Below are 16,124 nucleotides of genomic sequence, written 5' to 3' on the forward strand. Positions count from 1 at the left end.
CAGGCACTGGCCCAAGAACCTTTATGCCTGTTACCAGGAGACGAGGCCCCTATACCCCAAACCAACTGCCTTCCTTAATGCTTCTGGATTTCTCCATGAAGACTGCATAGCCTCACTTTGAAAGAATAACAGAGCAAGTTAGGCAAGAAAACAGCTGTTGTCCTTCTCTCCAAGACACTGTGACTTAAGTTTCCAATGCACAGTGGAACCCTTGGAGTCACTGTCTCATCCTGATGCTGTTTTCACTGTACGCATTAACTCTACCACTCCAAGCCAAGAAAGTACTGTACATGATCCACACAGAGAAGTCTTGGCCTTTGTACATGATACAGCCAGAAACCAGTGAAACTAGTAGAGAGAAAGCCAGTCCTCGTACTGGGCTTTTATCTTCTCTTTTCAGTGTGGTTCTGCCCCAGAGAGCATTGACGCCATCCACAGCCACGAGGAGGTGAAACAGCCCGGAAGAACTTTGCCTCTTGAGCTCCTTCAAGACAATGCCGACTGCGTCTGTGGCATTTTTTACCCGGGTAATGCCCTGTGGGAAAGAGAGCGACTTAGAGCACTTCTGGAGGCCTCCTCAGGCTCTGATACCTACACATGTGGGCCTTTTCCAGTACCTGTTCCACCACTTCTCCCAGAGGACTGCCTTTCTCAGTGCTCTCTCTCTTATTCCAGATATACTTCTCTTGAACTTTTATCTAAAAGCAAGGAAACAAAACAAAAACTATAAATAACCAAACCTATCCCTAGTTAGGACAGGAGGCCAAGGCTAATAGGAGTCAGTTTAAATCTGTTTCATATATCCTATAAGACTTTTTTTTGTACTGGGGATCCAACTCATGACTACATGCTTGCAAAGTAGGTGCCTATGCCACTGAGCTAAATCCCCAGCCCCCTGTAAGAGATTTGATATAAGCCAGACATAGTGACACACATCTATAATCCAAGCACTCTAGTAGGCCGGAGCCAGGAGGATCACAAGTTCAAACTTGGGCTGGGAAATTTAGAGACCCTGACTCAAAAAAGAAAAACACAAAAGGGCTGTGGATATAGCTCAGTGAAAAGTCCCTGGGTTCAATCCTGTATACTGAAAAAAAGAGGGGAAGAAACAAAACAAAACTAACAGAGAGACAGACAATGTGAGCCCATCTCTGCTGTCTCTGCTGCAAACTTAGAAAGAAAAAAAATACATGAGGGACTCTGACTATAAAAATCCAAAATGAGATACTAGCAGCTGCGTTTTAATTATTTTTTAGTGCAAGGGGCTGAACCCAGGACCTTATACATGCCAGACAAGTGCTGTACTTTGGAGCTACTCATCAGCCCTTATTATTGAAACAGGTTCTTGCTAATTGACCCCAACTGGCTTTGCATTTGGTTTCTTCCTAAGCCTCTGGAGTGTGGGATGACATGTATGCACTACTATTTCCATTTTTTTCTACTGCACTTTTAATAAGCTCCTAGTCCAGTGGTGAACCTATGGAATGTGTGCTGCAGAAAGCTCTAGAAGGTTCGCTACCACTGTCTTACTCTTTAAAACCACAGTACAAAAGTCTTAGAGGTCACAACCAAGAAAACACAGTTAAAAAGTTTTACCAATACATTTCTGGTTCCCAAAAAGGTCTGGAGAAAAATGTATAGTTGGAAATGTGCTGTGGTATACTTGAGGCTGTACACTAAAAAAGTCAGTGAATCAATCTGAATTTTGTTATCTATTAAATGGGAAGTTTACTATTGTCTTTTTATTTTACATAGATGAATGAGTTTCGAGTTGTGAGTCCACTGTAAGTAAAATGTACAAAAGACATACAAGTGCTGTTACATATATCCCACACAGCAATTTGGTGTAGTCTCCCAAGTACTTGAAGCACAAAGAAGGTACAATTGTGAATAAAGAAGCCTAGCATTGATCTTCCGGGAGTCTAGTTCACCTGGCTCAGGAAGTGTTCATTTGTAATTTTGAAATTCTTCAGCCAGGTTGAAGCCTCTAAAGGTTGATCGAAGCGTTGTTTGTTGTAGGTAGACTGTAGAAGTTCCCGACAATTTTTCACCCAAAGATGAGCTAAACAAAATACAAAAAATAAAACCAAAAACCAAAAAACAACCAACTGCGCAGGAACTGACTATACTTATTTAGAGTACCTTTAAGTTGCAAGGAATATTACATTTATGTCATGCATTCGTGGCAAGTGATCTACCACTGAACTGTATTCCTAGTCCTCCACATGTTTATTCCAGCATTCTGGCATCAGGGGCTTTTTCATCAGGTTCCCCTTATACTAAACATTAGCATTACAAATCAATGCCTAAGAGCTGGACACGTGAGCACAGGCCTGTAACTCCTGTGCTCCTCAGAAGACTGGGGCAGGAGAATTGCCTCCTGTCTAAGGCCAGTCTGAACTACATAGTGAGACCCTCTGTCGAAATTCAATGCATAAGATACCAAGTAGTTTAATATTACTTCTGCCTACTGACATTTTAAAAGCTGAATCAGAAACTGTAGACACACACAAGAGTGAATAAAAAAAGGGATGTATGCCAAGTGTGAGGGTTTCAGTTTATACTATTCAAACTGACTCCTGTAAAATGCTGATAAAAAGTTCTATGGGTACTCAAAATCATAAGTGATAGCAACATAAAAGTAAAGTAATGCATGGTTATACTCCCAGGTACTTGGGAGGCTGGGGAATGAGGGCTGCATGAGCCCAGGGATTCAAGACCAGCTAGGGCAACAAAACAAGACCCGTCTCTCTCTCTTTTTTTTTTTTTTGGAGGGGGCAGTTTTGAGAAAGGGTCTTGAAGTTAAATTCACGGTGATCTTCTCCCCTCAGCTTCTGGAGTGCTGCACCACCATGCCCAGCTAGGACCAATTTCTTAAACAAAACACAGCTAACACAGAATACTGTGGTCACCTCTAAGGTGGGACTTTGTGTTCTTGGGCATTAAATATCAAAGTAAAAACCTAGTATCGGGCTGAGGATTTAGCTCAGTGGCTCAAGTGCTTCCCTGATAAGTACAAGATAGTGAGTTCGATCCCTGGTACCAAAAGCAAAAACAAAACCCTTTAGTATCAAAAGACTTCAGGAAATTTTCAGCTAAGTTTCTTGTTGTCACGTGTACTTTACTTTGCAAGCTGCTTGGCACTAACATTATAAAGAAGTCTTGATGAACCAAAAGCTCTCCATTTAGATGAGCTTGGTCAGAAAATAAAATCACAGTGCTGCCTTGGTAACAGGAGAACTAGCTTGACACACAGAAGAAGGGAAGTTCTTACCATCTGGAATATGCAAGATTAGCCAACCGTGTTTTGCACAAAAATGAATAGCATGGCAAAGACTGAGAGTTTTTCCTGTTCCCCTTTCTCCATCTAATATACTTGCTGTTAAAGAAAACACCACCAGACACAAGTCTTCTGCCAGTGTACATTTGCATTTCTTCTATGCTGTCATGAGAGGAGAAATACTGGCTAAAAGTGTCCCAGGCAGGCAGGAAAGGATACAGAGAACATACCGTACAGCTGGGTAAGCAAAATTAGTGTTTTTCAGGTAATGCAGAAGCTCTAGGGCTGGTTTCCTTACCATCAGACAAGCTTCACCAAATGTCTTCACCTAAGAAAATGGAGAGGCAGGAGGTAGAATGGGGACTTCCAACCACTGTTGGAATTCATGTTGAGTCAAAGGGAACAACAAGAGCATAGAATTGTATGTTTTTAATTTATTCAGTTGGGAAAGGCTAAGTTGTTATTTAATTTGAAAACCAACCCTTATAACTTAGCTAAAATACATTACTCTGGACATAACCCAGTATTAGTTTTTGATTATTCTTATTAATGAAACATACTCTATCAGTTAACTGGCATCTATAAATAATTCAGATATAACTATATAAATATACTATGTAGAATCAAGATAAACCTTAAAAAGATATAAAATTTTTAACATGGCATTTAATACATAGTAAGGACTCAATAAACATTTTAAATTTATGTTTAGGTGAATCATATTACTATAACCATCCATCCTTGTCTCTAGAAATACAGGGAAAAAAAAAAATCAGCAGGAACTAGTGAGAACAATTATACCAATACCAGCAACTATTCTTGCAGTTAAATCACAAATTTTTCCAGTTCTAGAGATCGTGCCCATGGCAATGTGCATGACAGGAAAGCTACCATGAGGGACAAAGATGAACTTAATCAAAATAGCATTTCTATTTATTTATTTATTCATTCAAGGCAGGCTGTGTAGTACAGGCTGAGATTAAACTCACTATATAACTCAGGCTGGCCTTGAACTCGAAGAGATCTTTCTGCCTCAATCTCCAGAGTGCTGGGATTACAGGTGGGCGCCACCACACCTGGCCTTCAATTCTCTTTAGACCAAGATTATTAGGATTTTGTGTGTGTGCATGTATAGCAGATTAACTATTGTTTATTTTGCTATGGCAAATATTAATTCATTCAAAATAATTATTTGAGTGCCAAAATTTCTAGAGACTGATTGGGTAATACAAGGAAAAAGATATGTCTATATTTACCAGGCTCGAAAAAGGAGTCAGTAGATAGAAAATTACATTAGGTCAAAAATAAAGCAACTGTACTATTCACAAAAGATAATAGTTGAGGCTTCCGGGAGAACATGGCGGACAGATAACAGCAACTACCGGAGGCTCTCTGAAAGACTCGGCTCAGAAGCCAGGAATGGTGCGGACTAAGGAGACATAAGCAGGTGGAGATATGCTCTGCTGACTCAGGAACGAACTGGGCTGAGAGAAACCAACTTGGAATGCATTCCTGGTGCTAAAACAGGAACAGAAAAGCCTCGGTGTGGAGGCTGGACCCCGCGCCATTGTAAGCCGCGATTTGGGTTTCCCGCCGCGCGGCGGCTGGCTGCCTCTACAGTGGCTCGGCAAGGAGAGAGATGCGCAGAAGCTCTTGAGAACGGCAATCTGCGAACGGCAGGGAGGCGTGCACTGACTTGTGGTGAGGTGAGTGAGAGAAGCTGACACTCTACCACAGTTTGACTCCAGCGGAGGACTTTCTGGGCCTGAGCAGTCCTGCGGGAGCAGGGCGCGGTGGCGACTCCAGCCACACATCCCCCTCTCGGGCGGAATTGGTGAAAAGTGCCAGGCCTGCGTGACGCTGCCGGCGGACCTGGTAGGCTGTCCCAACCCAGATCCCAGAGCCTGACGGTGGCCGGGAGGGGAGACGCGTAGGCTGCCTGGTCCGTAAATCCCTGGTGCACAGCGGTGAGCGGGAACACCTAACTGGCGCAATTCGATCAGGCTGTGGCTGACTGGGAGAGAAGCTGGGCCTCTTATATAAGCTTGCATATATAAGGAACAGAGAAGAAGAGGCAGCATGGGAAGAGGCAGCAACAAGAAAGACTCCTCGGCCCCCAATTCTGAGAAACAGGCAATAGCAGACACCGCACCAATATACATAAGGCACCATATAGAGAGTCTCATAGACCAATTCAGGAATGAAGTTATCAATGACCTGAAGCTAGAAGTATGCAGAATAGTTAGAGAAATGCTAAGTACCACCCAAGAAAAAACAGGCGGTGGAATGGAAGAACAGAAAAAAAGGGGAGAATTGTTTGATGGAGAAAACAGAGAAAGCATAGAATACGTGAAGCAGGTTCAAAGGGACTACCAAGATACCAAGAAGTCTATAGAAGACTGGCATAACAGCTTGAAAGAAACTAAGGACAGACTATCTGAACTGGAGGGCAGACTTGTAATATGGGAGAATGAAATGAAAAACTTCTTAAAAATAACAAAGAAACACACAGCAATAATACAAAGACAAGAAGATGATAAGAGGATCCATAACTTAAGGATAAAGAACATAAAAGAAGAAGTAGGGACACAAACAAGTGAACTACAAAAGCTACTCACAGAAATAATCCAGGAGAATTTTCCTAATTTAGCAAAAGGTAAAGATACTCAGATGTATGAGGCATACAGGACCCCAGCTACCTACAACCCAAACAGAGCAACACCCAGGCATATAATAATAAAAATTCCAGAAATTCAATACAAGAACAGAATATTAAAAGCTGTAAGAGACAAGAAACAGACCACTTACAAGGGAACACCCATCAGAATTACAGCAGATTTCTCGGCACAAACCATCAAATCACGAAGAGCGTGGGGGGAAATAATTCAAGCTTTGAAAGATAATAATCTCCAGCCAAGATTGAGATATCCTGCACAACTGTCCCTGGAAATTGATGGAAAAACAAGGTGCTTCCAGGATAAAGAGGAACTGGGGGAATTTGCAACCACCAATTCAACTCTACAGAGAGTATTGCAGGATATTCTAAAAAAAAGAAAAATACAAAGAATGCAGAAATAATGGCAGAGAGGCCACAACGAATGGAGCAGAGAACAAAATGAAGAAGACAAACTGACAGCTACTGACAGAAAAAGAGCTCAACAGAAATGAGGCAGAGAAGATTGGAGGATAGGAACAGCTATTTTGGAGAAAATGACATCTTAATAGGTAATACTGATTTAGTATCATCTTGTTTTGAAGTCTCATCTAGCTTTTGTCCTTCTGTCTCCAATGGTCTAAATAGGTTGTATCTTACTGGATTTTATTATGTACGATAGTATAAGCAAAAACCTTATAAAGACAAGGAGATTATACAGAAACCATTATTCATTTTCTGTTAGTCGATTCTAAATACTCTGTAATGCTGTCATTCTCTTGAATGGTTTTACATTGTTTTGATATACTTAATGCTACAGTATACGAAGTTGTACTCAAGGATTTCAAAGAAAGAGACAATATGGTAACTACTTTTAGGTTAGGATTATCTGGTGGTGAAACACTATTCTGCTTAAATGGTTATGTTTTGATCTGCGCTGTTTCGTTGTTATGCCCTCTTTTATCTCAATCTCCACTCCATTATTTACTTTTTTATCTTTATCCTTTTAATTAAAGGAAAAAAATAGCAGGATATATTATAGTAACCCACTTTGACTTTTCATTACCTTGATTTAAAGCCCTGTATTACTCTCACCCTCTGGTTTTTAACTGATGTTCCCCTATTCTGTTTTGCTGGATAGTATCAGGTTCAAAAGTTTAGGCATCAGCTGTGAAGATAATGAGATTCATTGTGACGCCCACTCTTGTTGACTTTTATCTACTTTTGAAGACCTACAATATCTCCAATGTTTTGGTTTTGTCAGTTTAATTCTTTACTGTTTTGTTCAATTGTATTATAACTAACGATATAGGCAATTCTATTAGAGATAGCGGGAGGCATTATAGTAACCATTGTTGTTCACCTTGTATTATGTTTTTACATTATCTATTATGTCCACCCTTTTGACTTGACTGATTCTGTTCTGCTATGTCACATTTGGTTTTACTCTCTTCCAAAAAAGTAATAAGAACCGTGGGAGCAATGAAACCCAAAATGTGTAATAGTCATGGTACAAAAGAGAGGAAAAGAAAGTGCTCCAAACTATATAACTGCATGTATATTTAAGTGTATAAGATAGAAAATGATATCACAGAGTTTTATTGGATCAATGAACAGAACTGTTTGCAGTATCATTGATGGAATGTCCACTTTACAAGCTTTAATTTTGTGACTTGAACAATTATTTCTAAGATGACAATATGTAATCCATTAACTAGTGATTTCCTACTGTTCATTTTTTTCTGTAAATCTGTATAACTTGTACCCTTTGCCTGCTTTTTTTTTTCTTTTCTCCTTAAATAAAATTAAAAAAAAAAAAAAAGATAATAGTTGAATTTCTGTTTTTAAGATTCAAATTTTAATTTTAGAGGTGGCAGTCATGCACTTTACATTCTGGTCTCCCCCAGTTCCCCCACATGAAGCACCTGCATTACAAAGCGCGGAGGCAGACCATGCGGAAACACAGTCTTCAGATCCTGCAGAGGGACGCTGTAGTGCTGCCCCTCATGCTGCTCCCCATGCTGGGCCTAGAACACAATGCAAACAGGTAGAAATGGACACAAAGTGGTTAGGACTTCGATAGGGAATGGGGTTTGCTGGACACACTCATTTATCTTTGTGAAAAATGTTGGCTGCTGGCTTCAGTTTCTCCGTGTATAATGCACTATAAAGGTGATAACCTTTACAACAAAGCCAGTTGTTGACTAGAGTAAACCCTAGATATGGAAGTGACAGACAGTCTTTGCCATTTGGGTTCTTCTGTGCTGTGGGAAGATGCTCCAGTCATGTGACAAGATAATCTGCATGCTTCTGTTTCCATAGAAACCCCAAAGGCATTGGCAGATAAAAGGACTACAATTACAGAGGAAGTTGAAAAACATTAGTAATTTCATTCATTTATTCTATTTCATTCTGTGCTTGTGAAAATAGGTAAATGATAGAGATATTTAAAACACATGCTAATATGGTTGCGGGGGGGGGAGTACAGATGTGTCATTTTTTTTATTTCCACATAGCTATTTTCAATTTTTATTTTATTTGTTTTTTTTTTTTTTTTTGCACTGGGAATCAAACTCAAGAATTCACATTTTCCAGGTAGATATGGTGCCACTGAGTTGACCTCCAGCCCTTGTTTAGTTTTTTTTTTTTTCTTTTTTTGGAGGGGGCAACATGGTCTCATTGTGTAATTCAGGCTGGCCTTGAATTCATTATGTAGCTCAGCCTAGCCATGATGGCACAGCAACACTCCTGCCTCAGCCTCCCAAGTGTTGGGATTACAGACCTGGGCTACCATGTCCCTTTCCACATAGCCACATTTAAGATGGGTAGACTCAGAAGGGAGGGGCGGGGACAAAAAATGCTGGTGGATTCTTCACATTTTAGCACAGAACACACAACTAAATTTTATTCATGAGAGGCAGCAGCAATGATGGGTGAAGAAAGGAAGACAATATCCAGTCTTTCTGATTTTTTTTTTTCTTTTTACTGGTATCAGGGATTGAACTCACGACTGCCTGCTTGCAAGGCAGGTGCTTATGCCACTGAGCTAAATCCCCAGCCCCTGAAATATCCATCTTATAGAATCTCAATTATAAAATGAATCACTGGATGCTACCAGAATCTTGTCTTCTGCTGTCAAACTTCACTTTAGATGTTGCTCTTTTGACAACAAATCAAGGTAGCATCCTGACACTTTACAGATAATAGGAAATGCATTTACCAAGATGGAAAATACTACCAGTTTGGTTTGTATGAAAAGTAGGGCCAGACCTGCCCTGTTGTGTGATTCTGGGCTAACTATGTACTTCCATACCAGGGCTTGGTAAGCTAACATTGGTCATTTCTTTTTATATTGTGAAGTGCAGAACATCAAACCTAGGGCATTTCACATGTTAGGCAAGTGTGCTACCTCTGAGTTACAACCTCAAGTTCTACTTACTTGTTTCATAAATAAGTATTTATTAGAACACAGCCATACATATTTGCTAATGGCAGAGGTGAGTAGCTATGACAGAGACTGTTATAACTCATAAATCGAAAATATTTACTTCCTAGTCTTTAAGGAAAAGCCTGCCACCCAATATACAATAAGGTTAATATAAGTGTTAAGTATACCTTGCAAGGAATTTTTTTTAAACAGGGTCTCACTATGTAGTTTAGGCTGGCCTTGAACTCACCATGTAGCTCAGCTGGCTTCAAACGCTAAGTGATCTTCATGCCTCAACCTCCTAAGTGCTGGGATTACAAGTGTGCACCTCACATTTGGCTCCTTACAAGGAATTAAATTAGTAAATTTTTGCTTTGTCCCTACTGTACACTAAGGAAGACCCTTGACTCTTTAATCCCACTAAGAGGGATTAAAATCAGAAGCACAGCTGGCGATTTAGCTCAGGGGCATAAGCACCTTTCTGGCAAGCATAAGGCTGTGAGTTCGATCCCCAGCACACCTAAATAAATAAAGTCAGAAGCACAGTGGACTTAGCTGAGTACTTTCCATTATGGTTGTGTTGGCCAGGGTTGCAGAGTATTACCTCAGGTACACAGTCTATCTGATTATTGGTAAACTTGCTTAGCTTCTTAAATTGTACTTTCCTTGATACAAAAAAAGAAGATACAACACAAATTATAATCCCTGAGAAACTTCATACATACATTAGCAACTTACCGGGTCAGTTTCATTGGTTCGGGATATAGTTCTGGGCCTCTCAACTGGAACCTGGTTATCTGGTTGAACATCAATGCTTTGGGGTGCTTGGGTTCCCATGTGGAAAAAACATCGAGGATTCAACTAGAAAAGAAACCAGTATAGTGTTGTAGAATTATCAGATTTTTTTATGTTTGCTGTAACATTAACGATGCAAGCCGTATCTACAACATGGAAAAATGTCATTAACGTGGTTTTTGTCTTTTTGAGACAGGATCTTGCTATGCAGTTGAGGCTTGCCTTGAGCTCACTCTGTAGCCCAGGCTGGTCTCGAACTTGCAACGTTCCTCCTGCCTCAGCCTCTGGAGTGCTAGGATTACAGCTGTGTACCACCTCACGCCCGGCTCAATAATGTGTTTTAATTCTACAGAAAAAATATCCTTGTCATTATTTATAATTCACTAAATCCATTCATCTCAGTCATCTCATTCTGCTCCAGCTTGTGTACTGACTTACCAGGACTCTGTGTCACATGGAAATAAACAATTCTGTTAAGACTGTTCAGGAATACAGTACAGCCATTATAACCTAAAGGCAGAAATTATTTTTTATTTTTGGGATGGTGTTTCATTATATTGCCCAGGTTAGCTTCAAACTCCTGGATTCGAGAAATCTTTCCACCTCAGCCTCTTAAGTACCACCACCACCACCGCCACCACAATTTGTGGAGACTGAATCTGGGGCCTTTGCACTGAGCTATAGTTCCATTATTTTGAGACAGATTCATTAAATTGGTGAGTTGCCCAGGCTGGGCTCAAAACCTTCCACCCTCCTGCTTCAGCCTCTCAAAGCATTAGGATCATAGGTATGTAGCACCACACCTCTAGGATATTTCTATAAATGCATTTGCTCACTGTGATGCATGGCTGTGAATACAATGAAATTCTCAGTAATCCAGCAGTTACCCTGCTCAGAGGGTTAGTGCAGTGTTGACAGATATGACTGCTAACCATCTATTTGCTACCAACATCCTGGAACAGGGACTCTTTAATGAGATGTGTGATGGAGTATGTAAAGCATGCAGCGTGAAAGAAACTGTTCTTCAAGTTGTTTGATGAACTACATACCAAAACTCCCAAACCAGGGGAAAGGGGAAGGATAAAAACTCAGCAGAGAAATCTGAGAAAATATTAAGCAGAGAACACCCAAAACTTAAGTTTAAAGATCACAATCTTACTGTAGAAGTGAAAAAGATGCCAGTTAGGAAGAAAAGATTAAGGTCTGAAACCAGGAGCAGCACAGGGATATGAAAGATGGGTGTAACGTGAGAACTGCTTGATAAGATTGACAGGGAATAACAAAATGCGGTATTTATACTTAGTCTCACCAGATCACTTTTTGAGTTTTGTTTGAGACAAGATCTTGCTCTGCAGCCCAGGCTGGACTCGGATGCATGATCCTCCTTTCGCCCTGCTGAGTGCTGTAATTGTAGGTGTGTACCAACAACACTCAGCTCCAAGCAACTTCCAGAGCGCAGAAAATGGCCATTATTTTTGTACTACTTCTCCTAACACTTACACCCAACTCAAATGCCGTATGTTTCCCCATGCAGACTTGCCACACAATTCCAATCAAAAGCACGTAGTTTTCTTGTTAACAGCACTTTCTTTTCATTGCATAGTAGTTGTACTCTTCCTGGAAGTGCACTTAGAGTCACTGTTAAATGAGTAGTCTTTAAATGCTGGGCAGTACAATCTTTTGTATGTATTATATTTGATTGCAGAATCCTTGAAGATAGGCTGAATATTACTGTCCCTGTTTCTGACAGGGAAAAACAAAGTCCAAGGAAATTAAAAAATTTTGACTAAAGGTCAGAGTTGGAACTAGAATTCATATCCAACTTTGACTCTTAAATCTCTATTTAAAAAATTACATCATTTTATCTTATATATGTTTGTCACCCATTCTAAGCTGACACTTGGAAGAAAAGGAATCAGGTATTATTCTTCAAGGATCTAACATGACACAATTTTCTCTCCTAGTTCTCAGGATAGAAGCCAGAGTCTTCACACTGAGTTTCATCCTCTGCAACCCTGAATGCCTTTATATGTTTAAGACAGCCTTGCTAAGTTTAAACTACCCAGCCTGGCCTTGAACTTTTGATCTCCCTGCCTCAGCCTCCTCAAGTGCTGGGATTACAGGTGTGGACATTGTGCCCAACTCATACTACAAATAGTTAAGGATGGGTGTCTGAGAATAATCTTTCCTTAGGTGGGTGTGGGTGGCATAACCCTGTAATCCTAGCTACTAGGAAGGCTAGGCAGGAGGACTGAAAGTTTAAACCTATCTGAAAATAACTAAAAAGGGAGAGGGTGCAGGCTAGGAATGTAGGTTAGCAGTAAAGTGCTTGTCTCTCCTCCAAAAAAGAATTTCTTGAAGACTTGTTTTTTTACTTTTATTTTTTTAGACAGAGTCTCGCTATGTAGTTTAGGCTGCTCTCGAACTCACTATGTGTCCCAGACTACACTCAAATTTACAGCGATCCTTCTGCCTCAACCTCCCAAGTGCTGAGATTAGAGGAATGTGCCGCCACACCTGGTTGAAGATTTGTAATGAAGGAGTATATAGAGCATCTAGCTAAAGAAAAAGAAACTATTTCATAGGTGATTTACTAAACTACAAATGGGAACTTCTGAATCCTAACTTGTATATAGTAATACTGCAAAGTTAACAGGGTCCTCCAGCTTTGATAAAGCAGGATTGTAAATTAAGGATACAGCAGAGAACACAATGTTTACCAAATAATCCTCTAAATATCTCCACCTCCCATAATAGGTAGGAATCACATGATTACTTCTGACTAAAGAAATTACTGTCATTTCGAGTCAAAATCATTTGAGAGTAGATATAAATTCTTCTTCTTCTTCGCAATGCATCTGTAGTCCCAGCTACAAGGGAGGCTGAGGCAAGAGGATTCCAGGCTTGGGCAAAAACAGTGAGATGCTGTCTCAAAAAAGGCCAGTGGTTTATCTCAGCAGTACAAGTACCTGCTGGTAAGCACATGGTCCTGAGTTCAATCTCCAGGACAAAAAAGAAAAAAGAAAAAGCTACACATTAGGATGGTATCCCAAGAATCTGTGTTCTTAATCTTGTCCACAAGATCATTATTTTACAAAATATAAGGAGAGCAAAAGTGATATATACAGCACAAACAAGAATTAAGGGCCCGCTACCTCAACAAAGCCACCTGAATATACCGTTATACTCATCCTATTCAGTTTTTTATCTACTGGACAGAAAGCATGTCTCTTTATAAAGTAGAAAACTGAAAATATTTAAGGGCCACACGGTGGTGCTATTCTACAGTAATCTGATGACTTTTTTAGATACAGTTTGTGCAGGAAATTAAAAGCTAGCAAAATGGATTCCTTCTTGGAGTGTTACAAATGGCATCACCAGCAAGTCTCCTTTCTAGGAAAATCACATATGTACAACTGCTTCTGTATAATTGCAGAATGAACATCGTGCAGTTCCTGAACAAACAGCATTCATGGGCCAATCCAGAAAGTTTTGCCCAAGCAGACTACAAACATGCACAAAATCCTTTCGCCAACTTATCTTTACTGGGCCTCAGGTAATTCTTGACTGGTTTAGGGAAGACATGCTCACCTTTTCATATTATCAGTTATGGCTAGAATCCCTCTTCTCTTTCTCTTTGCTTTTATTTTAAAATACTGGATTATTTTACGTTTATAAGCTTTTTTTTTTTTGTACCAGGGATCAAATTTATGACCTTGCGCTTGGCAGGGGAGCACTTTTGTCCCTGAGCTAAATCCCCAGCCCCTACAGGCTTTTAAAAACAAAGCAACACTTATAGGAGAAAAGGCTCCTTTTATAGGAACTGGAACTTGTAATTACATTATCTGACTAGAGTGGTTAGGCCCTTCTGACTCAGGCTTCCTCCTCAGGATTTAGCTCTGGGTGCAGCTGCTGCAGGAGGTACCCTCTTGAGGGCTGCCACAGCACCACAGAGCAGCAGTCTTTACTCATGATCCCACCAGTTTTGAGCAGAAAGAGCTGAAACTGTGGTGATCCAGTGTAGGCCATAGGCTTGAGAGACAGGCAGATCTGGCATCTAGCCTTTTCCTACAGGAAAGTTACCCAGCATCCTAATCCTGTTCTTACTTCTTCAAAACAAATTTATTATCTACTTCATGGACTGATCATGAGGTCAAAAAGAAAGCACTCAGTGTACTGTCCTGCACAAAATGAAATATCCCTAAAATAACAAATACAATACTATTATAATATAAATATAAAATATATATACTGTACATATAAATAATAATTATAGCCGGGGGCCCAGTGGCATAAGTGTCTGTCTGGCAAGCACTAGGTCATGAGTTCAATCCCAGTACCAAAATAAATAAATAAATAAATAAATAAAAAATTATAATAGTGAAATAAGTCATCTTAAAATTATGAGTACCTGCCAGGTGTGAAGATGCATACCAGTAATTCTAGCACACTGGGAGACTGAGGCAGGAGGATTATTAGTTTAAGCCTAGCCTAGGGAATTTAGCAAGACTGTCTGAAAATTAAAAAAAAATAAAAAAAAACAACCAGCCAAGTATGCAGCTCAGTGTGAATGGCCTGGGTTCAATTCCCTATAGTAAGAAAAATAAAATAGAAAGAAACAAAGAATTTTGAGTACTTGCCACAGAGATGTGAAAAACTACTTGGTAAAGAAAAGGTTAGGCATGGTGGCACATGCCTGTAATCTCAGCACTAGGGTGGTTGAGACAAGACGATCACCAGGAGTTCGAGGATAACCTGGGCTACAAAGTGAGGCCCTATCTCAAAACAAAACGAAACGAAACAAAACAAAAAATTGGCAACTCATTTTTCTTTTAAATATTTCATTAAGGGACCAGGGATACATAGCTCAGTGGCACAAGTGCCTGCCTGGTAAGTGCAAGGTTCCGAGTTGATTCCTAGAACCAAAAATACGTACATACAATACTTCATTAAGGGATGATAATCAACAATAAAAAAGTTAATAAAGATAACTACAATCAAACTTACCCATGCTTTTGAAAAAATATTAGTATCACATTGTAAATACTCATACACAAATCTTTTAGTGAGATTTCTTACTTGATAATTTTTATTGCAGTGGGGAGTAAATATAGTGAATGGAGCTGTGACTGGTTTTTCCTTGTTATGTTTTTGGTGGTACTATGATTGAACCCAAGGCTTTTGCAATGAACTGGACTCCTCGTACTTTTTATTTTTTATTTTGAGGCTGTCCTTGAACTTGCAATCTTCCTGCCTCAGTCTCCTGAGCTGTTGGGATTAAAGATGTGTGTCACTATGCCCTGCATAACTGTTGTTTTGAGTACATACTTAAAACCAAAGCAGTAATCTGGTGGTGTTCTCCAGAGTATTTGACCATGGATATAATAATACCATGTAACGCCAAGACATCTACCTAAAGTCAGTTTGCACAAAGTGTGCAGGTCTGATAGCACTCACTTACCTTGTAGTTTCTGGAAATAAACCTTGTTGCTCCTTTCAGCATTGTTCTGCACTCTGAATAAAAGTGAAAAGGCAAGTCACAACTGGGAAAAAGTAACACTGACCCACAAAACTGACAATAATATTTAGAATATATAAAGCATGCCTATGAAGTGATAAAAATGGGTGGAAGGCAAAAATAGGTATTTCACAGAAAAAAGGAAGCAAATGGCTAATAAACCCATGAAATCTTCAATCTCCAAATGTAGAGAAAGTGAGACTTCTGGCAAATCCTGATTGGAAAGAGTTAAACCCCTGCTACAGCAATTAAGAGAAACAAAGGAACTGATAAGCAGCCAAGTGGCCCCAATTCACTCCTCTCCACCTCTGGTTAAGTACAAAGAAGACAAAGTGGAGAGAAGGCTACCTTACTCACTTAGTATGAAAAATATATACTCACAACTGGACGCTCACACACTTACATATAAATACATTTATGTTCTAGCCTTCTCTCACAATGTTAATGCACT

The 16,124-nt window shown here is 39.8% G+C and overlaps 1 protein-coding gene across 3 annotated transcripts in view; it reads right to left on the bottom strand.

The window, feature by feature from the left end:
* Dap3 (death associated protein 3) overlaps positions 1-16,124 on the bottom strand; it is a 32,134-nt gene that overhangs the window by 4,702 nt on the left and 11,308 nt on the right. For 2 of the 3 annotated variants that reach the window (XM_003475615.5, XM_063249589.1), the window contains exons 2-9: positions 15,617-15,669; positions 10,099-10,221; positions 7,859-7,960; positions 3,500-3,608; positions 3,275-3,367; positions 1,932-2,062; positions 618-698; positions 377-535 (exon numbers count right to left, since the gene is read on the bottom strand). In XM_003475615.5, coding sequence (XP_003475663.1) covers positions 377-535; positions 618-698; positions 1,932-2,062; positions 3,275-3,367; positions 3,500-3,608; positions 7,859-7,960; positions 10,099-10,221; positions 15,617-15,658 — 840 coding nt within the window. In that variant the 5' untranslated portion in view covers positions 15,659-15,669. The remainder of the gene's footprint in view (positions 1-376; positions 536-617; positions 699-1,931; positions 2,063-3,274; positions 3,368-3,499; positions 3,609-7,858; positions 7,961-10,098; positions 10,222-15,616; positions 15,670-16,124) is intronic. The other variant, XM_063249590.1, reaches the window with a different exon arrangement.

The sequence above is a fragment of the Cavia porcellus genome, unplaced genomic scaffold (genome assembly GCF_034190915.1).
Source record: "Cavia porcellus strain 051 isolate PalLab524CR breed Dunkin Hartley unplaced genomic scaffold, mCavPor4.1 scaffold_6, whole genome shotgun sequence".
Lineage (NCBI taxonomy): Eukaryota > Metazoa > Chordata > Mammalia > Rodentia > Caviidae > Cavia > Cavia porcellus.